This window comes from Thalassophryne amazonica, chromosome 2 (genome assembly GCF_902500255.1).
Source record: "Thalassophryne amazonica chromosome 2, fThaAma1.1, whole genome shotgun sequence".
Taxonomy (NCBI): Eukaryota; Metazoa; Chordata; class Actinopteri; order Batrachoidiformes; family Batrachoididae; genus Thalassophryne; species Thalassophryne amazonica.
In genome coordinates this window covers 147,495,927-147,520,664 of record NC_047104.1, presented here as the reverse complement: position 1 = coordinate 147,520,664, position 24,738 = coordinate 147,495,927, and the positions used below count along the sequence as shown (strand labels likewise).

Below are 24,738 nucleotides of genomic sequence, written 5' to 3'. Positions count from 1 at the left end.
GGATCAGCCTCCTTTGTCTCTGATCTGATCGTTTTTTGGCCCTGCTCGTTTCCATAGCAACGTCAGCAGGGGGAGTTGTTGTCACATGGAGAGCCCTGGCAGTGGAGCGTGGGGAAGTCGGCTCCCTTTCAGACCCGGGAGGAAGAGGGACGGCTTGTGCCTGACCACGCCCTTCGTCTCACTCCCGTCGGTGTTCTGTTAATCGGTTGTCTAACCGTATAACCAGGTCGATAAGCCCGTCTAAATCCCGCGGCTCGTCCTTCGCCACCAGGTGCTCCTTAAGAACCAGAGACAGTCCGTTTACAAAGGCGGCGCGGAGCGCAACAGCATTCCAGCCGGCTCGCGCTGCCACGATGCGGAAGTGGACTGCATACTTAGCTGCGCTCCGACGCCCCTGCCGTATCGACAGCAGCACGCTTGAAGCGGTCTCGCCTCTATGAGGGTGATCGAACACCTGTCTGAACTCCCTCACAAACTCAGTATAAACCGTTAGGAGCCGTGAATTCTGCTCCCAAAGCGCCGTAGCCCAGGCGCGTGCGTCTCCTCGAAGCAAATTTATAACGTAAGCCACCCGACTGGCATCTGCTGCGTACATGACGGGACGCTGTGAAAAGACGAGCGAGCACTGCATCAAGAAGTCCGCGCACGTCTCCACACAGCCTCCGTACGGCTCCGGAGGGCTTATGCATGCTTCAGGGGAAGGTGGGGGGGGGACGTTGAACGACCAGCGGAATGTCTGTTTCTGGCACACGATCAGCAGGAGGAGGTGCTACAGCAGCGCCCTGAGCACGCGCTTCCACCTGGGCGGTGAGAGCCTCTATCCTGCGATTGAGAACACTGCTCTGCTCGGTAACTAAGTCCAACCGAGCGGCGAAGGCGGTTAAGATGTGCTGCAGCTCACCCAACACGCCTCCTACCTGTGCACCTCGCTCTCCCATTGGCTGTTCAAGCGATGGTTGACGCCCCTCGGGATCCATGACGCTGGCCGAGAAATCCTGTTGTGAAAGTGACGTGACACAGACCCACAACAGGGGGCGTTAATGAACGGACAATGGATAAGCCAAAAAGTAACAATTTAATGTTGTGAATCGCACAACAACGTACAGACAATAATAATATGGTGACTGTCAATCATACACCAGGTGACGTGTGGGCAGGCTCGACGATAGAAGACGCCTGGAGAGAGAAGAGATGGATCCCCACACAGCTTCCACCACCAACGGAGCTGAAGAACACCGGAGCCGCCAAGCCCTGCGCCCCAGGTGGCCGCTGTCTTCAGCAGTCAGACCCGGTACTGCTGGCAGAGAACAAAGACAGTCCAGATGAGTGTGAGTTCACACACTCAGTAATCCACAGTCTGTCATAAGTAAAGGAGGGAAAACCTCCACCTCCAATCACACACACTTGTGCAGCTCCTGGTCAACCACTTATCTGAGTTGGGGTGTGAGGCGAAGCCGTCGCTGTCACACCAAACACCAATCCTCCAGATAAGGAAACACTCCAGGAAAACGGCTGCAAATAGAAGTTCAGGTTAAACACACACAGTGTCAGGCAGCAGAGAAATTACCTGAATGGTAGTTGATTTCTCGGCGAGGAGGTGGAGTTGCAGTCCGGTCTTTGTAGTGGTGATGATGGGTGACAGCTTGTGTTGATTGTTGACAGCTGTCACCTCCAGCAAAGCCGACGCCCTCTCGTGCTTGAAGCCCGCACTTCAAGCAGGGCGCCATCTTGTGGTGGTGGGCCAGCAGTACCTCCTCTTCAGCGGCCCACACAACATCATGTACTTGTATAATAAACTAATTTTTTGGTGAATGTGTCTTGTGTGTAAACCAATCATTTGGCCAAAAATTGTATTGTGATGTAGACTCATATAATATAATAATGGTTATATACTTGTGTGCTGTCATTCTGGAAAAAAGCATAATTTGAAGATGGCAGTGGACAGTGGCTGTGCCTTTGTAATGAGTACAATGATGTACAGTACAGGGGAGATTTTATTCATTTTTATTAAGGGTTTAGCCGATCCTGTCTTCTACTCTCCAAGCTCGACTAACTCTCCAAACTGTCTTTCCTTCAACTGACAAAAACTCGCCATGATCACAACCACACATTTTGAATGGAAACTATGGAGTTTATATTGGAGTCCAAACCTCACACCAAGATCTGAACCATTTCCGGAACCAGTCACGTGGTACAGCCAGGCTGCAAGGCTTCACAACGTCATTGATGACATCAATAGTCTGAAATGATACAAGCCTCGAAATGTGAATTGTGGAAACACTTCCTGGATTACTTGACACACGCTTTGAAGCATTGGCACAACACATAACATCACTAGGTCCCCGTCTGCAACTTTGGGTTCCGTCCTTTAGGGTCCCCCATAGTGTGAATTTGGTCGATTTGCACATAAAGTGTGCATGGAGCAGGAATCGTGTGCAAAACATGTAAAATTGCAGCTGCCTCATACACCTATTGCTACAACTATTTGCGCACACCAACGGCTGAAAGACAAAGCGTGCGCTGTGTGAACCCATCGAACCCTCTCGCGGCAGGTGTTGGCCAAATTCAAGGTGACACACATGAACATCTAACACCGCTCGCATGGCACTTAGAAAACGTGTGGCCATTCGTACAATCGTCACGAAAACAATCAGCAGACAATCACTGTCGAACGTGGATGTGAAATTTGTCTAAGTGCCCCACGAGTGTGGCTTTGCAAAAACACACACTGACACACTGGTGTGTGCGCTAAACTGAGAGCAGGTGTGGCCGCCGACAGAAGCAGCTGTGGAGATCTGTCAATCTGGATGTCCCAGCTGGATGTCCAAACACGTACTGTGTTTGGACAGATATGAACTAACAACTGCCCACTGTGACACGCATGTCTGCTTGCTGTCATCACGTCAACATAAATATACATCGTTGTGGCGATGGGCTGCAGCGAGTGCACATTGACAGGCTGGTCCCAGGTTGAAACGGACCATCAGATCAGAACATGCAGCGGGTAATCTGACTGTCACACCACCCACGTGAGCTCCGTTCCACATGATGTGGTGTCAGTCCTGTGGCGCGGTGTCCACAAGACGTGTGTCGAGCAGAACATGCCGGACGCACCGGAACAGTAGATGTGGACAAGAGAAGAGCGAACTGCTTCATCATTCATGTCACTTCATGACTGTGCATCTGTGACCATGGGTCATCTACAGAGGAACAGATGGATCATATTTGTATTGCCGACTTGATAAGAGGGATTCAATAAAATGCAGTGTTTTTATATGGTGTGGTTTTTTTTTTTTTTTTTTAATACGTCCATCTCCTTCTTGATATGAGGCAGTTTTCCACAGCTATCACAGGACAGCGATCGTAGATTAGTGTTAAAGTTTCTGACTGGCAATCAGAGCTTTTGGCGTGGGTTTGATTCCCGTGGGTGGCACGAACCATCACACTGGCATCGTGCACGCCTGCCCTTCGGCGCAATGTTTCATGGTTTGCTCATACGAGCTGCCCCGACGAGTGTCGCCCTGAGTTGTACATATTCACACTCTGTGTGATGGAGCCCTTAGAAATCATGACAGGCAGAACACTGGTTGGCTATTTGATCACTCTTCTTGGCAGAATTGCGAAGTGTTAAACTAAATGTTTTAGTATGCCAGCCTGGAAGTGACTTTGAGGCACAGACCAGATATTTCTGATAGGATTGAGGTTGAGACTTTGAGAAAGCCAGTATAAAAGCTTATTGTTAGCCTGCTTTGACTACACCACAAGCAGCACTGATCGTTGTTTGGGGTCACTGTCTTGTTGGAACGTCATCCTGTTGGTGTCAGCCATCTAGATAAAGGATGAGACTTGGCTGACTAATTTTGAGGTTTCTTCTTCATTATTCCATCCACTTTGTGCAACACAGAATTTCAACTGGCAGCAAAACATTCCCAGAGCATGATAGTGCAGCACATTAGAGAATATTTACAAGGGAATCTTTCAAATGGTGATACAAGCACCAAATTCGGCACAAATAGTCCTTAGACATTACTCTTTTGAAAAAGCAGACTATCCACTTGATTTTTTAATAGGCAGCCAGGTAGGGGGTCAATGAAGTATTCCACAGGGATCAAAATTAAAAGATGGTCCAATCATATTGAAAACTATACCACATTATTTGTCTGATCATAAAGATTCCAAAAAGGTATCGTTTGGACTATCTATGACTGAATTCTATAGAGTTATGGGGTAAAAACAACAAGAATATTGACACAGTTCAGTTTCAGTTTATACAGTGGTCAAATTTAAAGTTGCTCCAATTTTAGTAAGAAATGGTACAAATTGTTGATTGAGCTATTTTGATTAATAAATGGAATAGATTTGACTGTGTTGATTACTTGGTCTCGGAAGTAAAGGTCAAATAATGTTGACGTCCATTGAATTCTATGACATGTGACATATGTTACCCCGTAACGTGATAACTAAGCATAATACATGGTGCAAACTATTCCTTTTTGAAACCCTATTAACTCAACCAATAATTTGCATCACCTTCGAACAAAATTGGAGCAACTCTAACTTTTGACCCCTGTACAAACTGAAACTGAACTGTCAATATTCTTGTTGTTTTTACCCCATAACTCTATAGAATTCAGTCATTTTACAATCAGACAAGTAATGTGGTATCATTTTCAATGTAACTGGAGCATTTTTATATTTTGACCCCTATGTAATTCTTCAGTTGAACCCTACGTGGCCGCCTATTGAACAATCAAGTGGATAGTCCCCTTTTTCAAAAGAGCAATGTTTAAGGAGTATTTGTGCCAAATTTGGTGCTTGTATCATTATTTGAAAGATTGTTTCAGTTTTCTGCTGCACTATGATGCTACACCACCACACATAAGAGTTGGTCCATTGTTCCTGGGATGGAATGCATCCCCTTCACTCTTTGAAACATACTTCTGGTCATTGTGGCCAAACAACTCAATTGTTGTCTCATTTGACCATAAAACATTCCTCTAAAGGCTTTTTCTTTGTTCAGGTTGTCAGCTGCAAACTTTATTTCAGCATGAAGGTATCAATTTTTGGAGGGCAGCCTCTTAGTCCATGGCAATGGGAAAACTAGATTGATTGCAGACAGCGATGCTGCTGTTCCAGCAGCTTCCAGTTCACGGTAGGTCTGTGACTTGGTGGTTCTTGAGTTCTTCACCATCAAAACCAAACAAATTTCCTCTCACCTGAAGGTGACAATTTGGGTCTTCTTAAATCCCCTGGCAAAGTGGCTACCTCTCCCAATAAATTCTATGCACATACAAGTGTTTGCAATGGGGTTAATGTGAGACATTATTGTAAAGCGCTTTGAGCATCTGAAGCAGATGGAAAAGCGCTATATAAATGCAGTCCATTTAACGTTCATCACCACTGATTTCATAACCTAAGTGGGTGGATGTATAACTTTGACCAAGTGTTGATTTAAAAAAAACCTCAATAAATTAAAATGTGCGGTCCAACCTTTTTATATGAACAATGTATGTTACAAAATTTATTATGCCCCAGAAAAATACCAGAACAATGAAATGACTGACAGCCGTTCATGCTCATTATGAGTACATTTCTGACTAGAAAGCTACCTTTTGCCTCACTATTTGTTAATTTATTGCAACTCAAATTGTCATCACAATACTGAACAAGGACATCACGTTTCCTCACATCATGGAGTCCTATTGGACACAAACTCACCGTAGCATATTTCAAAATGATGTTGGCACGTTCCTCTGCTATTAGAGTCTCAATGTCTTTCTTCATGTCAAAACCTGCAGAGAGAGGAAATATTTCAACAGTAAAGTTGGAGAAAAAACACCCATCCTCCACAAAAAATAAAAACAAGACAAGAACTGATGGTTGTGGGCGAATATTGGCTTCGAAGAGCAAATCAAGTTGGCAGTGCTGTGAAGCTGAATAACATTTTGTGTCAAGAATAGTCATCTATTGGACGTGTGAGTGTCAGTTGGACAAAACTACAGATTTCAACAAATCAGCCTGGCTAATGGAAAATTATGATATGCATTTTTTGCTTGACATATTGAGAATTAAACCTCTAATTTCCACAACTCGCTGGCGGTTTTGAAAAGGTGTGTTTTCTTACAAAAACAAAAGAGAGAAAAAGTGACCAAATTTGCACCACTTATCATATCAAAAACTGCCAAAATATCTCACATCTCAATTCATATCTATGTCATGGATGGCACTGTTCATGGCAGTATGAAGAGCCACACATTCACTAAAAGTGCTGAATCACAAACAGAATTTTCAGTTTTGAAACTGCCTTTTTTTAACAAATGGGAAAAAAATGACATATTTACAAATACAGATTTATTTGTAAAACCCACCACACATTTCAGTAACTTGTGGCTTATACCGACCAGCCAACCACTGATGCCAGGAAACTAATCTTCCCATAATTCATTGCGCCATTTGTGTCTAAACGCTAAAACCTTAACAATTAGTGCATTACTTTAAAACTAAAACATATCTGGTTGTTAAGTGTGATGTAACGCATCATGTGATTTTTAGTTTCCAGGTCCAAACAAAAAAGGCACATGAACAACAGCATTAACATCGCAACATAAAACTTTTTGTATATTGTGCCTAAAACTCTCTTGGATATATTGACTGGGTTTTTAGACATTGTTATTGTGCTTGTTTTATGTAAAAATACCAGGAGCTCAGGTCGTTTTCCCGTTATTTTCCCATTATTTTCAATGGGAGTTGCTGTGAGCTGTGATCACTTCCTGTTCATGTCGAAAGTGAAGTTCACACTTTAACGTCCTGTTTATTGTCCTTTACAACACTGTCTTCTTTGTTCCAGAGTAATATATATATATATATATATATATATATATATATATATATATATATATATGTGTGTGTAGGATGTCTCAAAAATGGTTTACGTTTATTAAATTCCATGCAGGTTAAACGTAGCAGACACGGATCATTGGTAATATTTGTTTTAGCAAGTTTTCAGGGTCTCATGGATGCGGTCTCTTATTAATGTGATGAAAAGCATAAAAAAATACATTTTAGTAGCACAGTGGAACCTTGATTTATGAGTTTATTTTGTTCCGTGACCATGCTCGTGAGCCAATCTGCTCATATTTCAAACAAATTTCTTCCATTGAAAATAGCTAAAATAATTTTAATCCGTTCCAGCCTTGTAAAACATCCCCAAATCATTCTAAATTATGAAAAAAATATTTTTTATTAACAAACAGCCATGTATATTTTACCTGTGCATAATAAAATGTATAAAGTAAAAGAAAAAAAAATGATTAAGTGTTCTTACCTTAGAAACAGATGAATGCGGTTAACGGAGGTGGAGGCGGAGAAGGGAGGGATGGAGGTTTGCGCACACTGTAAACATAAACTAAACTTAAACTGTAGATCCTTAAAAGGATCATACAGATGTAACTTAATTGTAAACTTGCAGGTCTTTGGACCCGGAAACAGATTTATCACGTGATGCATTACATCAGAGCTTTGACCCCTGTTACGTCAGAGCTTTGACCAGATAGCTGATATTTTCACTTTGTAAAACGACATGCGTGAAGTTAGTTTCAATAACTTGCCCGGAATTAGTTTGTTCAAAATATTTAACCATAAGTCAAAACTGTCTGCCTGTGCATGACTCCAGTAATATACCAGCATGTCTGTATGGTGTTAAAAAATGAATGATCTTTTTCTTCCCTCCCTCTTCCTTTTTCTCTGGTCACCAGGTCTCTTTTGCTGAGAGAATGCTGATCTGAGACAGAAGTACTGACTCACTGTGTCAGTAGCTGCCAATGTACTGAAGACAATACTGAAAGTTATCAGTTTAACGTATTATCTATAATTTTCACTTTTTTAGGGGTTTATCGGTTTGGCTTTCTAAAAGATAACTTTTCGCTTAGCAGATTAACGTTATTGAAGCTAATGTTTTGGTTAGCTGTGTCCACCACTGCTAAATACTAAAGTCAGCATTATGTACAGGAACTAAGTGCTTCCTCAACACAACTAAAAAGAAAATTATTCACATAAATGAGAGATATAATTCCCCAGATTGCATTACATACAACTGCATATTATAAACCAATAAATACAATGGTCCTGCAATGAAATCACCTGGGAGTTGAGTTGTTGCAAGAAGACAACAGTGTACAAATGGAGCACTTTGTCATCATATTCTGATTCAAATAAATATTGATAACATCATATTCATATAGTTGAATTGCACGTTCAGAATTATCTATAAATTAGCCATGACCATGTAACAACTTCACTCGTAAACACAAAGGAAACCCTCATCAACAATCAACTTATGTGGGCTTTGTGGAGAGATGCAGCACTGGGGAAGAAGCCTAAAATAAGTCATTATCTGTTTTAAAAAGTTTCTTTACATGTACTGAAGTAAATATCATGCTACTCCACATTTCTAGTGACATTTTTCCTTATTCAGTGTTAAAAAGAAACAGAAATTACTATGATGATTTTAACTTGCTCCATACACTTACACTGAGTAGCTGTTCAGCCCACGACTGTTGTAATGATCGAAGTAATTACTGGACCAATTAAAATCTTTGTGGTCCAGACTGAAAAGGTGATCCCAAAAATCATCTAAAAATAAGCCCCAGGTTGGAAAAGAAAAAAAATCCCAAAGTTCTCCTTTAACAAGTTCCCCCTTGACAAGATACTTGTGAAAGCAACAAGTCAACCAGCTTCTGCTAAAGTTTTGGTTGAATATTTGACCATTTTTCTTGTCTGACATGTGACACAGACCACATTTAATCACAAACCAAATAGTTTCAATCATGCTAAGGTCATGACTTTGAGAAGACCATTCCATTTATCCATTTGACATGGCCGTAGTTGTTCCCAGGTACTGTAGTTCCTGGATTGTCCTTGACAATCCAAACCAACTTCCTGTCAACTGAGTTTGTGTTTCCTTCCAACTGTGACAAAGGTTTTTTTTTTGTTTTTTTTTTGACTTTTCAGTTTTTTGACCAAGTTTTTTTTTAACCTTTCAAAAATACAACAGTTTGGATTGATAATCTTGATCTTCAGTTGTTTTTAGACATGACTCTGGAAGGCATTCTTGACTAAATCTACGATCCTCTTGCTCAGATCTGAAGTGAGCTTCTTGAACTTTCCCACTGCATTGTGTGGTGGTCCAGTCCAGACTGCTGTCAAACAAACCGATTTGGGGTGTGTCGAGGTGCATTTGAAAGCATTCTCAGAACAATCTAAACAGTCATGTGGCTGATGTGAAGTTTTGCTCATGTTCGAAACAGTCCTGGCGCAGTTGAGGTGGAACCACTATTGAACGGTAGTCAAAAGGCTGTCTGACCACAGCCTGACTGCATTCTAAACAATCAGACTGTGTGAAAACGGCATTTGTGCCATTCTGATTATGTTCAAGGGGGACGTTCCGCATGTTTCCGCCACAGCTGAATGTCACGACTACACCGGTACGCACCATGAGCACACCTCAAGTGCTGCTGGATTATATTTGCTCCACCTGCAATCGGACCTCACTTGTATGGCACTGTAAGTGCAATCTTCGTATTCTCACTGCATTTTGAGCCTAATGTGTTCCACCAACATTTGTACCATGTTCGGGGGCACGTGCATGAATCAGTCGGGGTGGGTCAGTGTGCAGTCTAGGGGTTCGGACAGCAGTCCTTCGTGATTCTTATTTTGCCCCTGTGTATCAAATTTAGTGCCTCATTTGTCCCAAGTACAATTCTGTCCTAGAATCGCCCTAAAATTCAGATATAAGTAAATCAGAAACAGGGCATTAGCTGTTAAGTCATTTTAACAAATGTCAGTACCAGAAGAGTATGAATGGATCGGTACCATCCTCAGGCACTTGCAACTTCACACATATATTTACGATATTTGTTTGAGTGTGTAATGATTTTAATTTAATTTCCTACAGCCAAGATTTAATGCATCATAAAATTTTTTAACCTGCAGTGAGAAGTTAAAACAACTTGAATCAACAGTGTTTGAGCTTGGCTCCCGCTCTGCAGGGACTCATAAAGAATGGATGACAGCTCACACAAGCGTTTAATGCGAGCTGTCATCTGAAGCATATGGCAGCGGGTGCATGTGGTCAGCGCACTAAATCACAGAGCAGTTCTGGCAGGAGGCCCGGTTTGGAGGGTGGAGGCCCAAATGGGGAGAGTGCAGACACGGGACAGCAGTGATTACATTACATGACTGATGCACACTCGCCGTAGATGGTTTAAGCTATGCGTTATAAACAAATACTTAGTTGTGCAAAGTATCTCTAAACTACCGGTTCATCGGTCTGGCTTGTAGCTACAATGGCAAAACTGGAGTGAAATGCAAAATTCTAGTATGAGCTTGATGTCGTAGAGCACAGAGGGTTGACTATATATATATATATATATATATATATATATATATATACAGTGTTGCCACAATTACTTTGAAAAAGTAATCCAATTACTGATTACTGATTACTCCTTGAAAAAGTAACTTAGTTACTTTACTGATTACTCAGTTGTAAAAGTAACTAAGTTAGATTACTAGTTACTTTTTAGTTACTTTCCCCAGCTGCCGACAACAACCCTCTGCCACGTCAACATGACAGTGATACTTGTTTTGCCAAAACTCACTTTATAGTCACCCTTTCTTGGGTTCAATGAAAATAAATACTTGTTTTATAAAAAGTAAAATAAAGACCTCTTTCTTGACCTCATATTTAACTATTGACAGCACTGCAACAGTAAAACTTGGTATTTCTAACCTACATTGTTTATAAATGTAACTATTAAATTCATTCTAACATTTTTCTAACACTTAAATTCTCTCTAAACATTTTACTTGTCGAAATTATTATTATTTTAAGTAGTAGTAGTAGTTGTAGTAAAAAAAGGCTTCAAAACTGGACCTTCAATCTAGGGGTGTTGTGGGGGGGCACATCCCTGCCCCACGCCTCCATTCCATCTGGATTCGCCCCTGCTTTGGCGTTTGAGCACAAAGAATGGATAACATTTATTTATGCAGAAAACATGACCAGATTTACAGGTAAGAAATTTTTATTGCGTTTTCACATCATGTGGTCCTCAGAAAGAGAGTTTAGGTGCATTTGAGTGGAAAATAGTGTTAGTTGTTGACACGTCTAGGAGGATCAGCTGTTTTTATCGAGCAGATACGGAGCGGCTCGGAGAAAAAAAAGCATAAAAATGTCTTTGTAAAGCTCAGTGCAGGTGTGCTGGTGAGGACGAGTCGTAGCTGTTGCAGAAAAACGTGGATGAAAAGCTCACAGCTCGCTTAAAGTGGGCAGTTCAGTCGAACCCGACCCCCTGCCCACAGACCAAGTTTAATGCTGCTATCGACCCACAATGCAAAAATAATAATAACGCACAGTGACTTGGAGAAGTAACTTTAATCTGATTACTGATTTGGAAAGATTAACGCGTTAGATTACTCGTTACTAAAAAAAAGTGGTCAGATTAGAGTAACGCGTTACTGAGCAACACGTTACCGGCATCACTGTATATATATATATATATATATATATATATATATACATATATATATATATGACAGTGAGTCAAGAGAAAAGATACTTTCTAACCTGTTTTTTATTCATTTGAACTTGTGTTGCAAATTCCTTGAATGTGATCCCATGGCATGATGATGACAATTAAGAAAGAACATCTGAACTGTCTGTGGCTAAAAAAAGTGAATACCCTTGCTACACTTTGCTGAGTCATGGTCTGTTGCAAATATATCGAGCTGAGTCACTTGTTTTTGAATAGAGGGTTTAGAATTCATTTAATTCATTTATATAGTGCCAAATCACAACAAAGTTGCCTCAAGGCGCTTCACACAAGATCTAACTTTACCAATCCCTAGAGCAAACACACAGGTGACAGTGGTACGGAAAAACTCGCTCTGATGATTTGAGGAAGAAACCTCAAGCAGACCAGACTCAAATGGGTGACCCACTGCTTGGGCCACACTACAGACACAACTGACAATTCAAATATAGAGGAAATTTGCACCCATGGTTATTTCAGCGACTAAGAAATTTGAAATTTGGATAATAATTTTACTTTTTTTTCAGTCTCTAGCTTTGAAACACAGCATAATTTGGGCAATTTTAAAATTCAGTGTGTCTTTTTACACTTAATTTACCAGACATCTGTAACCATGAGGGGCACATGTCAAGGTGTCATTTTTAAGGTCACAGCGATGCCCCCCCCCCCCCCCCCCAAAAAAAACAAAACATATGCACCACACCAATGCACAGCATCTAGTGGTAGCACAGGGGAACTGCAAAAATACACAACCTCATCCACAAATCTTCTTTGTCTCATCAAATTAAAAAAAATACACAATTAGTAATTATGCTGATTGAGAAACAGGTGTGTAGCCTCACTGGTGACAAAACCTGCAAGGGTTTGGATAGGAATTCAGAAAAAAAAAAGAGTAATATCATTTCAATATGAGAGTCAATCAACGCACAATGATTGGGGCTGTGTGAGTTTTACGAATAAAGTTCATTTTATGAAGTGCAAAATGACTTCCCTGTTAACTCATGTCAGCGGAGTTTCTCAGAAAGTTTTGTGCATGTTAAGAACTTTGAGGGGAGCTCAGGCAGAGAGATGTGTTTTATACTTTTCCTCCAGCTGATGTTTCCTTCTGGGCTTTTGAAAGGTCTGGTGTCAGTTCAGCACAAAGAGAAAAAAATTTCTTCATACTCCAACATTTAGAACCTTATCTGTGCATAGTTTGCGTGGAAAAGGTCTGCAGACAGCTGCGAACAGAAGACTGACCCCGTGCAAAAGAAAGTGGAAATGAAGTAGTGCAGCAGATAGCTGAAACAATTGTGCAAATGGTGATACAAGCACCAAAGTTGGCACAAATACTCCTTAGACATTACTCTTTTGAGCAAACCAACTAGCCACTTGAATCTTCAATAGTAGGTCAGGTAGGGGTCAATTGAAGAATTACACAGGGGTCAAAATTAAAAATGCTCAGATCATATTGAAAACTATACCACATTATTTGTCTGATCATAAAGATTCCAAAAAGGTTTAGTTTGGACTATCTATGACTGAATGATCAGAAGTTATGGGGTAAAAACAGCAAAAATGGTGACAAAGGTCAGTTTCAGTTTGTACAGGGGTCAAAAGTTAAAGGTGCTCCAATTTTGGTAAAAAGTCATGCAAAGTATTGGTTGAGCTAATAGGATTAACAAATGGAATAGTTTTGATTGTATTGAATGTTGAAGGTCAAACAAGGTCAATGTCCACTGGATTATATGACATGTGTGACATATTTTACCCTGTAACATGATAACTAAGCATGATACATGGTCCAAACTATTCCTTTTTAAAACCCTGTTAACTCAACTAATAATTTGCATCATTTTTTTTTAATCAAAATTGGAGCAACTTTAACTTTTGTCACCATTTTTGCTGTTTTTACCCCATAACTCCGTCATAGATAGTCCAAACTAAACCTTCTTGGATTTTTTATGACCAGACAAATAATGTGGTGTAGTTTTCATAATGATTTGAGAATTTTTTTTTTTTTTTACCCCTGTGCAATTCTTCAATTGACCCCTACTAGAGGTGGGCGGATCGATCCTAATATTGATAATATCGATACCAACGCTGGTATTGATATTGAACAATCCTTGTGTAAAAAGATCGATACTCAAGCTTTTTTCTCTCCCGCATGCACTGACTACTGTGCACGCAGATTCATCAAAGTCTACTCTCTATCTGTAAGAGAAGCGCTGCGCTGTCACACACAACACAGAGCAGTGCACCCTTGTATTGTGGTTTGTCAGCCCTCTACCTCAGGAGATTTTGTTTTAAGTTGTGTTGAGTGATATTTTTTTAAACAAAAATGTTGATTGTGATAATAAAGTATTTTGCTGTCAAGTACAATGTTTGGCGAAATTCTATCCTAGGTCTTTTGGATCCTTTGGATCTATGAAGCTTAAATATGAAAAAGTATCGGTATCGGTAACGATATCGGTGATACTGGGCCTGTATTTACTTGGTATCGGATCAATACCAAAATTCCCGGTATCTCCCACCTCTAACCCCTACCTGGCCGCCTATTGAAAATTCAAGTGGCCATTCTGTTTGTTCAAAAGAGTAAATGTCAAAAGAGAATGTGTGCCAACTTTGGTGCTTGTATCACCATTTGCACGACTTTGCTCTAAATATGCTGCACTAAACTATCACTGCGCACAACAGACTGATTTTCTTCATTTAGTGACAGAAAAAAAACAACACTGTAACATTGTGCCCGGTCTCCCCTATTGTCACACTGACGTCAGCAGGCCTCTGCCGTCCATCAGAGGTGATGCTGAGTAAATCTACACCTTATTTTCAAACAAACACCATCTCAGCCTCTCTGATCTTTAACAGTCCGCGCGGACGGACGCAAATCAAAGCGGACATACCGTTTCTGCGGGACGTGCGTGCGCGCTCCAGCAGACAAAACCACCGGGCTGACAACAATAGAGCCCCTGTGTCCGTCCGGAGGACCGCATCAGAGCGCACGGACCCGCTCAGGACACCAGCCGCCGGTCCACGATCCGAGCGCCCGTCACGGGGGAGCACTGAGCACGCGCTGCGGCGTGGCAGCCGTCAGCGGGGAGCGAGGTCCAAGAGTCCGGGTCCGGCCTTAAAGACGCAGACATCCGCACGCTGCTGCTGTTGGTGCTGCTGCTCTGTCAAACACAGTTGGGCCGCTGGCGCCATCTGCTGGACGGCTGGAGCGATGCAGGAGTGACATCAAAGACGAACCAGAGAGGATGAAAGAAAAAAAAAAAGAAAGCCAAAAGTCACTACTGCCAAAGTCAGCAGCCGGTGTTGCCAGATCTTTTGACAGAAACAAGCCCAAAATAAATAACATCAAATCCCTTTGACCCAGGTGATGACTGAGTGGTTAAGGCATTGGGTTTGAGACTAGAAGATCCTCAGTTCAAACCCCAGCCTGACTGGAAAATCACTGAGGACCCTTGGGCAAGGTCTTTAATCCCCTATTGCTCCCGGTGTGTAGTGAGCGCCTTGTGTGGCAACAGCCTAACATCAGGGTGAATGTGAGGGATTATTTGTAAAGCGCTTTGAGCGTCTGATGCAGATGGAAAAGCGCTATATAAACATAAATATCACTGATAATGATAGTAATAGTAAGCAAGTCCCTTCGGCTGCTGCCTTGTTTGCACTCGGGGTCGCCACAGAAAATCCAAGGTGGCTCTATATGTTGAATTGGCACACGTTTTACGCCGGATGCCCTTCCTGATGCAACTCCACATTATGTGCAGAGGTGGGACTTGAACTGGGAACCTTCCACACTGAAACCAAGTGCATTAACCACGTGGCCACCACCCCTGCAATAATGATAGTAAAAGTGATTCTCTGAAGACTACAGAATAGTAAGTCTCTTTGGCTGCTCCCTTGTTTTCACTAGGGGTTGTCCTGAGCAGGTCAGAGGCAGATCTGCATGTTGATTTGGCACAAGTTTTATACCGGATGCTTTTTGTGATGGAACTCCACATTACATGAAGAAATGTGGCAGGGGTTTGAACCGGAAACCTTACGCACTGAAACCAACCACTTGTCCACCTTACCTGTGTAATTAATATTGCACTGTATAACATTTTTTTGCATTGTGGTGATCTCTGAATGGGTTTCTGAAGTCCATGTGCTTTAATATAATAGTGGAATCCTGGAAAATGTGTTTTTCAGACAACTACAACATAATTTCATGACATCTTTGTAATAAAATAGGATTGATTTCACATCACAAAGGATTTACTGAGTAGTCTGAACTTTCCGTTGCATCTCTACCCCTCGGTTCTGCAATTATTCTGGCAAATGTATTTTCCCAATTATATTTGTGACGACTTTGACCTTTAACCAGTCAGCTCCTAAAATTAACCATCTGGAGACACTCGCACAAGGAATATTCTTTCCAGGATGGATGAAACTCTGCTCCTGAGTTATTTTGTGTGCAGAAATGAGCAATTATTATGCCATGCATTACCGCCAGCATGTACAGTAACGAAGACAGAAGAAATATGTCCATCGGTAGACATGCGTGCTCACAGCGTCAAATTAACACCTCATGCACTGTGCTTCCAAAGTGAGTTGGTATGTTTTCATTAATGAGCAGTTCCTTTCCTTCTCCACATCCAAGACACCATTTTTTCCATTGAAAAGGTTTTTGTTTTTTTTTTGGGGGGGGGGGGGGGGGGGTGCAAAACGATGCCAACCATAGAAAAGACACTGAAAACAGGTTCAACAATAAAAGGCTCCCAGAAACATAAAAATAATGCAGAGAAAAAAAATTCACTCTTAAAAACAATTACAGAAATATTTTAATGTATAAAAATAAATGGTGCCATCGATGAACTTTGCAAAAATGGGGCATCATGAACATGATTTACTGATGCACTACAAAATGTATTTTGATATATTTTTTTAAATCACTCACGATGGTGTTGTGTGATGGTGCAATTTCACTTTACATACTGTATCAAGGTTTTTTGTGATTTTGAAATACAGCTTTAATCCAGGGCTGTGGAGAAAGTGTGTGTCTGAGTGTTTGTGTGTGTGTGTGTGTGGGGGGGGGGGGGGGGGGGGGGGGTGCTTTTAATAATTTGAGGTTAAAATTAGAGGATCTAAGGAAAGCTGTGTCAGTCATAAATTCTACTTAAATCAGGAGAATATCTTTAAAAAAAACATTAACAGAATTGTGGGACTTTGGAGATGATGAACATTAAATATCAAACACATGAAAAAGAAAATGTAACAGAAATAAAATAAAGTAATTCGTCACAATATGCCCCCTTTAATATTTATCTTATTGGCTCAAAGACTATTTCAATTTCAAATTTGCCCATTGAACATGAAAATCTCCATGAAAAACAAGAATCAATTATTTATTATTTATTATTTATTAAACTGTTTTAAGCGTGTAAACGCTCTGATTGTGTTTGTGTTTAATTAACAACAATTAAAGTCTAATCAGCATTTTTTGTGTGAACATTTGAGCTATAACAATGACAGATATTAAGTTACTTTGGTAGGAAAACAGGTATTTCACCTCCATGTCTCGCAACAGAAAACAAAGAGGCTCTTTTATTCCTCACGTTGGAGAGCAGCACCAAGCTTATCTGTGCGCTGAGGAAGTGCTGATATAAAATGAAAACTTCTGGTCTGGTGCTGTTTAAAGATGTGCAAAAATGTGTCCAAAGGTACACACATCCAAATCAGCTAACCCCTAATCCCCTCAAAAACATTCTTTATTTCAAGACGAAGTCACTGATGCAAAAAGAAAAGGGATCACAGTGCAAATAATCACACATTATAGGTGCTGCAATGTAAATTAATGTTTTGTTTTGACAACCTTAATCTATATTATAATAGTCAAGTGGCCTCTGTGTGTGTGCGTGTGTGTGTGTCTGTGTGCATGTGTATGGATTTGATCATGCAAAAACTGGGGAGAGCTAACATTTTCCATTTGGCATGCTTATGTACGAGGGTAGGATGAAAAGTTCTAAAGCTCCCCATGAAGGAGTAATGCATTAACTGCATTATAGTGAGCCTTAGAACTTTTCAGCCTACCCTCGTATTTTGGGTAAAGGATGAACTCTTGCAAAAACAGAAAGTTGATAAGACAAATATTTTTGGAGAAATCATTTTAGCTAACCAGTAAACAATAGACATTGTGATGCAATGCACCATGGGAGTTCAGGGTTTTGAGGTTTTAAATGTTGGTATTGTGGTTTATGTAAGTTCAACAGTGCTAGTGTAATTGATTTGTTGTGTTTTTGTAGCTTAGTGGTTTAGTCAGTTTAGTTAAGTCTCATGTTGCTCCTACCATGAGTGAGTTTCATGTTGTACCATGTTTCATGTTGGTACCATGAGTGACGTGTAATGCTTTTAATATTTTCTGCCAGTGCCTTTGTTTTCCAAATTAAAAGCACATGCTTACAGCAGCTGTGCGTGCATGCAATTTCAATCACAGGAAAAACTGGGGATAGCTGACATTTGCTGTTTGGTATGCTTATGTATTTTGGGTCAAGAATGAATGCTGCAAAAATGGAACAATGTATGTTGCTAACTACTTTCTGGACTCATAAGCCATTCCAACAGGGGGCAGTAAGTCATGCTGATATTAAAAGCGTGAGTGTGGTGAGTGATTTTAAGTTCAATGTAAGTAAGTAAAAGTAAGTTCCTTCAGCTGCTCCCTTGTTTGCACTTGGGGTTGCCACAGCAAATCCAAGGTGGATCTGCATGTTGAATTGGCACAGGTTTTACGCCGGATGCCTTTCCTAACACAACTCCACATTACATGGAGAAATGTGGCAGGGGTGGGATTTGAACCTGGAACCTTCTGCACTGAAACCAAGTGTATTAACCACTTGGCCACCACCCCGCATTTAAGTTCAATGTAAGTACATAATATAATTGTAAATAAGTACATCCATTTAAAAATCAATTGACAAAATAGAAGTAGAAATAAAATACTAATACTACTACTACTACTACTACTACTACTAATAATAATTCAATCAATTCAATTCAATCAATTTTTTTATATAGCGCCAAATCACAACAAACAGTTGCCCCAAGGCGCTTTATATTGTAAGGCAAGGCCATACAATAATTATGTAAAACCCCAACGGTCAAAACGACCCCCTGTGAGCAAGCACTTGGCTACAGTGGGAAGGAAAAACTCCCTTTTAACAGGAAGAAACCTCCAGCAGAACCAGGCTCAGGGAGGGGCAGTCTTCTGCTGGGACTGGTTGGGGCTGAGGGAGAGAACCAGGAAAAAGACATGCTGTGGAGGGGAGCAGAGATCGATCACTAATGATTAAATGCAGAGTGGTGCATACAGAGCAAAAAGAGAAAGAAACAGTGCATCATGGGAACCCCCCAGCAGTCTACGTCTATAGCAGCATAACTAAGGGATGGTTCAGGGTCACCTGATCCAGCCCTAACTATAAACTTTAGCAAAAAGGAAAGTTTTAAGCCTAATCTTAAACGTAGAGAGGGTGTCTGTCTCCCTGATCTGAATTGGGAGCTGGTTCCACAGGAGAGGAGCCTGAAAGCTGAAGGCTCTGCCTCCCATTCTACTCTTACAAACCCTAGGAACTACAAGTAAGCCTGCAGTCTGAGAGCGAAGCGCTCTATTGGGGTGATATGGTACTACGAGGTCCCTAAGATAAGATGGGACCTGATTATTCAAAACCTTATAAGTAAGAAGAAGAATTTTAAATTCTATTCTAGAATTAACAGGAAGCCAATGAAGAGAGGCCAATATGGGTGAGATATGCTCTCTCCTTCTAGTCCCCGTCAGTACTCTAGCTGCAGCATTTTGAATTAACTGAAGGCTTTTTAGGGAACTTTTAGGACAACCTGATAATAATGAATTACAATAGTCCAGCCTAGAGGAAATAAATGCATGAATTAGTTTTTCAGCATCACTCTGAGACAAGACCTTTCTGATTTTAGAGATATTGCGTAAATGCAAAAAAGCAGTCCTACATATTTGTTTAATATGCGCTTTGAATGACATATCCTGATCAAAAATGACTCCAAGATTTCTCACAGTATTACTAGAGGTCAGGGTAATGCCATCCAGAGTAAGGATCTGGTTAGACACCATGTTTCTAAGATTTGTGGGGCCAAGTACAATAACTTCAGTTTTATCTGAGTTTAAAAGCAGGAAATTAGAGGTCATCCATGTCTTTATGTCTGTAAGACAATCCTGCAGTTTAGCTAATTGGTGTGTGTCCTCTGGCTTCATGGATAGATAAAGCTGGGTATCATCTGCGTAACAATGAAAATTTAAGCAATACCGTCTAATAATACTGCCTAAGGGAAGCATATATAAAGTGAATAAAATTGGTCCTAGCACAGAACCTTGTGGAACTCCATAATTAACTTTAGTCTGTGAAGAAGATTCCCCATTTACATGAACAAATTGTAATCTATTAGACAAATATGATTCAAACCACCGCAGCGCAGTGCCTTTAATACCTATGGCATGCTCTAATCTCTGTAATAAAATTTTATGGTCAACAGTATCAAAAGCAGCACTGAGGTCTAACAGAACAAGCACAGAGATGAGTCCACTGTCCGAGGCCATAAGAAGATCATTTGTAACCTTCACTAATGCTGTTTCTGTACTATGATGAATTCTAAAACCTGACTGAAACTCTTCAAATAGACCATTCCTCTGCAGATGATCAGTTAGCTGTTTTACAACTACCCTTTCAAGAATTTTTGAGAGAAAAGGAAGGTTGGAGATTGGCCTATAATTAGCTAAGATAGCTGGGTCAAGTGATGGCTTTTTAAGTAATGGTTTAATTACTGCCACCTTAAAAGCCTGTGGTACATAGCCAACTAACAAAGATAGATTGATCATATTTAAGATCGAAGCATTAAATAATGGTAGGGCTTCCTTGAGCAGCCTGGTAGGAATGGGGTCTAATAAACATGTTGATGGTTTGGATGAAGTAACTAATGAAAATAACTCAGACAGAACAATCGGAGAGAAAGAGTCTAACCAAATACCGGCATCACTGAAAGCAGCCAAAGATAACGATACGTCTTTGGGATGGTTATGAGTAATTTTTTCTCTAATAGTTAAAATTTTGTTAGCAAAGAAAGTCATGAAGTCATTACTAGTTAAAGTTAATGGAATACTCAGCTCAATAGAGCTCTGACTCTTTGTCAGCCTGGCTACAGTGCTGAAAAGAAACCTGGGGTTGTTCTTATTTTCTTCAATTAGTGATGAGTAGAAAGATGTCCTAGCTTTACGGAGGGCTTTTTTATAGAGCAACAGACTCTTTTTCCAGGCTAAGTGAAGATCTTCTAAATTAGTGAGACGCCATTTCCTCTCCAACTTACGGGTTATCTGCTTTAAGCTACGAGTTTGTGAGTTATACCACGGAGTCAGACACTTCTGATTTAAAGCTCTCTTTTTCAGAGGAGCTACAGCATCCAAAGTTGTCTTCAATGAGGATGTAAAACTATTGACGAGATACTCTATCTCCCTTACAGAGTTTAGGTAGCTACTCTGCACTGTGTTGTTATATGGCATTAGAGAACATAAAGAAGGAATCATATCCTTAAACCTAGTTACAGCGCTTTCTGAAAGACTTCTAGTGTAATAATAATAATAATAATTGTGTGTATATGATAACAAGAACCTAAATAATTTATAAATACATTAAGACAGTAAATTGACATAAAAATTACATAATTAACAGGAAATAAAAGGGTTGAGTTCATCATCTGAAAATTTTTGAGGTCTAAAAAGGTCTGGACTCAAACACCATTCTAACTCAAACTAAAAGCAGCTGCTTACAGCAGCTGTGCGTGCATGCATGCAACTTCGATCACAGAAAAGCTGACATTTGATGTTCGGTATGCTTATGTATTTTGGGTCAAGAATGAATGCTGCGAAAATAGAACAATGTATGTTGCTAACTACTTTCTGGACTCACAAGCCATTCCAACAGGGCGCAGTAAGTCATGCTTATATTAAAAGCGTGAGTGTGGTGAGTGATTTTAAGTTCAATGTAAGTACATAATATAATTGTAAATACATCCATTTAAAAATAAATTGACAAAATAGAAGTAGAAATAAAATACTACTACTACTAATAATAATAATAATAATTGTGTGTGTATATGATGACAAGAACCTAAACAATTTAAAAATACATTAAGACAGTAACTTGACGTAAAAAAATGACATAATTAACAGGAAATAAGTTGAGGTCTAAGATTCTAAAAGCATTCTGGTCTCACACGCCATTCTAACTCACCGCTTAATTTATTACCACCCTTAAAACATCAATGTCAGCTGCCTATTTTATGAACACTACCAAATCTAGACCCCATGGATCCCTACGGGCAACACACCAGTCTTCTATTTTGTCAATTGATTTTTAAATGGATGTACTTGTAAAAACTTTGCACAATTTATTACCACCTTTGAAAAATCCCAGCTACCTATTTTATAAACACGACCCAATCTAGAGCCCACGGATTCACACGGGCAACACACTAGTTCTAAATTACAGTAAATGTGTTTCTTAAACTGTTTAAAAGTGACTCCAAAGCCTTTTAAGGTTGAAATATACTGCTTTCGATATTTGGGGTTTTAGGTGGTCCGTGAGATATTTTTACTGTTTAAGTGATCCTTGGTCTGAAAAAGCCTGAGAAACACTGATTTAGATAAATTCCTAATAAATACAAACAGTGTGGTACTATATGAGAAATCTGTGTGGAGAAGGCAGTTCTCAAAAATGGAGCGAATGCACAAAAATGATCCCAGTGCACCCCCCACCTCCCAGCAAGATTGGTATTTTTTTGTTCCTTTTTGATGTGATGCGTCATTATGCAAAAAAAAACAAACAATTTTGATCATATCAAAACTGAGGGTATATGTTCTTATAGACCTATAGCTTTTTTGTTGGCTATTATTTAGCTATATTATCCCATCAATAGACAGAGGAGTAAATACGCTTTCATTTGGTATATAATAAGCTCAGGTCCCTTGAGAATGTGGGCATACACAACTTTTCAAGCACGTGGCAATGAAAACACATAGTTTGAAATTTTCACCCAAATTACAATTCATAGGAAACCAAAACTCCCTAAACTCACTAGTACCGTCAACTCACAACAAAATCAGTATTTATTTATTCTATAATGTATATCAAATTGATTAATAATGGTTACCAAACAACAAATATTTATGTCCTCCATATTCCTATTATGCAAATGTGGATTCAATTCGTGAATGTATAAGTTGCATCTAAAATATGAACGACCAATATACTCCAAGCTTTGTATATTTTACCATGACCACTGGGCTTCACATATTTAATGTCGAAAGAGAAGGCAAACAGATTAGTTTTCAGATATCCTACATGTACATTTTCATGAAAACATTTGTTTAAACATAAAAATGAGGCATGATATTGACAACCAAAATATAATTTCACGGTGAATATGCCATCTTTCTTTGATTTTACATTTCCCTAATACATCAGCGAATGAGAGAATTTGTACAAGCAAGTATATTTCATATGCCATTTTTTTCATATGCCTTTCTCCAGCCTTCACATTCAAACATACTTAAACCTTCAGTCGTCCATGCTCCTTTGCTTTTGATTTTCTTTCATGATTTTGAGTTGCAAAAAATGCAATCAGGTGCAAACAAGACTTTGTCATCAGATGAACTTCTGCAGATTCTGGAACTTGAAGGCTGTGAATCAGAATCACATGGTGAGGAGAACTGATTCAAATTCATTGTGAACCTCTGATAGCACTCCTTGTGATATCTACGATATTCTCAAAGAATATCTGGTATCAGTTCACAAGTATCAGCCATACAGTGAACTGAATTTGGAGGCTGCAGAAGTGTTTTTCTTTAATACTTTTAAGCTTGGCTAAACACTTGTTTGCATCTTTGACATCAGACAACATATGAATTGGTCTGTACCGCAGACCTGGAATGTGTACTGTGCATTCTGGGTTCTTTGTTTTGTCATCAATTGTTCTCCGGCGCTAATGTGGTGGGCTTGCATCCCCACGTGATGAAGTACCACTACTGCATTCCGCCATCTTTTCTGGATACAATCTAACAAAGGGTAAAGCACTAGTTACAGACTTTGACAGAGCCTTTCAAGGAAGAATGTTCTTCACTTTGGGAGTATCAATGATAAAGTCTGAGAGCATGATAGGAACCCAAGAACGATCTTGCACATGTAATTAAATCCTTGATTTCTTAATATAGGTTTTAATACATGTGTATGCAAGTATGAAATTGTTGTTAATTAGTGAGGAAATAAGCTTAAGTAACCTGTTTCATGTTCCATAAAAGATGAAATAACATGTTTCACCACCAAATTACATGCTTACTGGGCAAGGTATGAAATGCAGTGTGCAGAGATTAAATATCAATTGCACACTCGTTTCACTTTATCACCTAAAACAGGATCTACATGCACATCTAAGCATAGGTTCTACATATAGGAGTACAGTAGTGTTCAGAATAACAGTAGTGCTACGTGACTATAAAGATTAATCCAGGTTTTGAGTATATTTCTTATTGTTACATGGGAAACAAGGTACCAGTAGATTCAGTAGATTCTCACAAATCCAACAAGACCAAGCATTCATGATATGCACACTCTTAAGGCTATGAAATTGGGCTATTATTAGAAGAATTCTACAACAGTCTTGTTCTTGGAGGTGACTTTAACATGTCACCAGCTGACTTTTCTGTTACTGCACTTTATGCTAAGCACCACCTCAGGCAGGGTGTCACAAAACCAACTCACCATCATAGCAATCCTTGTAGTCAACTGGCTGCCCCTTTATCTGCTGTGATTTGCCAAGACCCCTTCCCTGTGCCTTACACAAACCACCTTTTCCCCTGGATCAGCATCCAGTTGCACAGGTAAGGTACAAAGTGCTTATTATCATGATGAACTGTCAAAACTAACCACTTATCATATTTCCAGCACATATCAGTCATGGTTATCAGTGAGGTGCATATATACAGTAGTGTTCAGAATAATAGTAGTGCTATGTGACTAAAAAGATTAATCCAGGTTTTGAGTGTATTTCTTATTGTTACATGGGAAACAAGGTACCAGTAGATTCAGTAGATTCTCACAAATCCAACAAG

General features: G+C 39.9%; 1 protein-coding gene and 1 long non-coding RNA gene across 2 annotated transcripts in view; one reads left to right on the top strand and one right to left on the bottom strand.

The window, feature by feature from the left end:
* LOC117532310 (USP6 N-terminal-like protein) overlaps positions 1–14,620 on the bottom strand; it is a 75,078-nt gene extending 60,458 nt beyond the window's left edge. The window contains exons 1-2 of the mRNA XM_034195634.1: positions 14,474–14,620; positions 5,719–5,792 (exon numbers count right to left, since the gene is read on the bottom strand). Coding sequence (XP_034051525.1) covers positions 5,719–5,784 — 66 coding nt within the window. The 5' untranslated portion in view covers positions 5,785–5,792; positions 14,474–14,620. The remainder of the gene's footprint in view (positions 1–5,718; positions 5,793–14,473) is intronic.
* Positions 1,913–22,967, top strand: LOC117532322. Its single transcript, XR_004566839.1, has 3 exons — positions 1,913–2,013; positions 21,504–21,509; positions 22,957–22,967. It is a non-coding gene; the product is annotated as an uncharacterized LOC117532322 (long non-coding RNA).
* Positions 22,968–24,738: the final 1,771 nt, after the last annotated feature.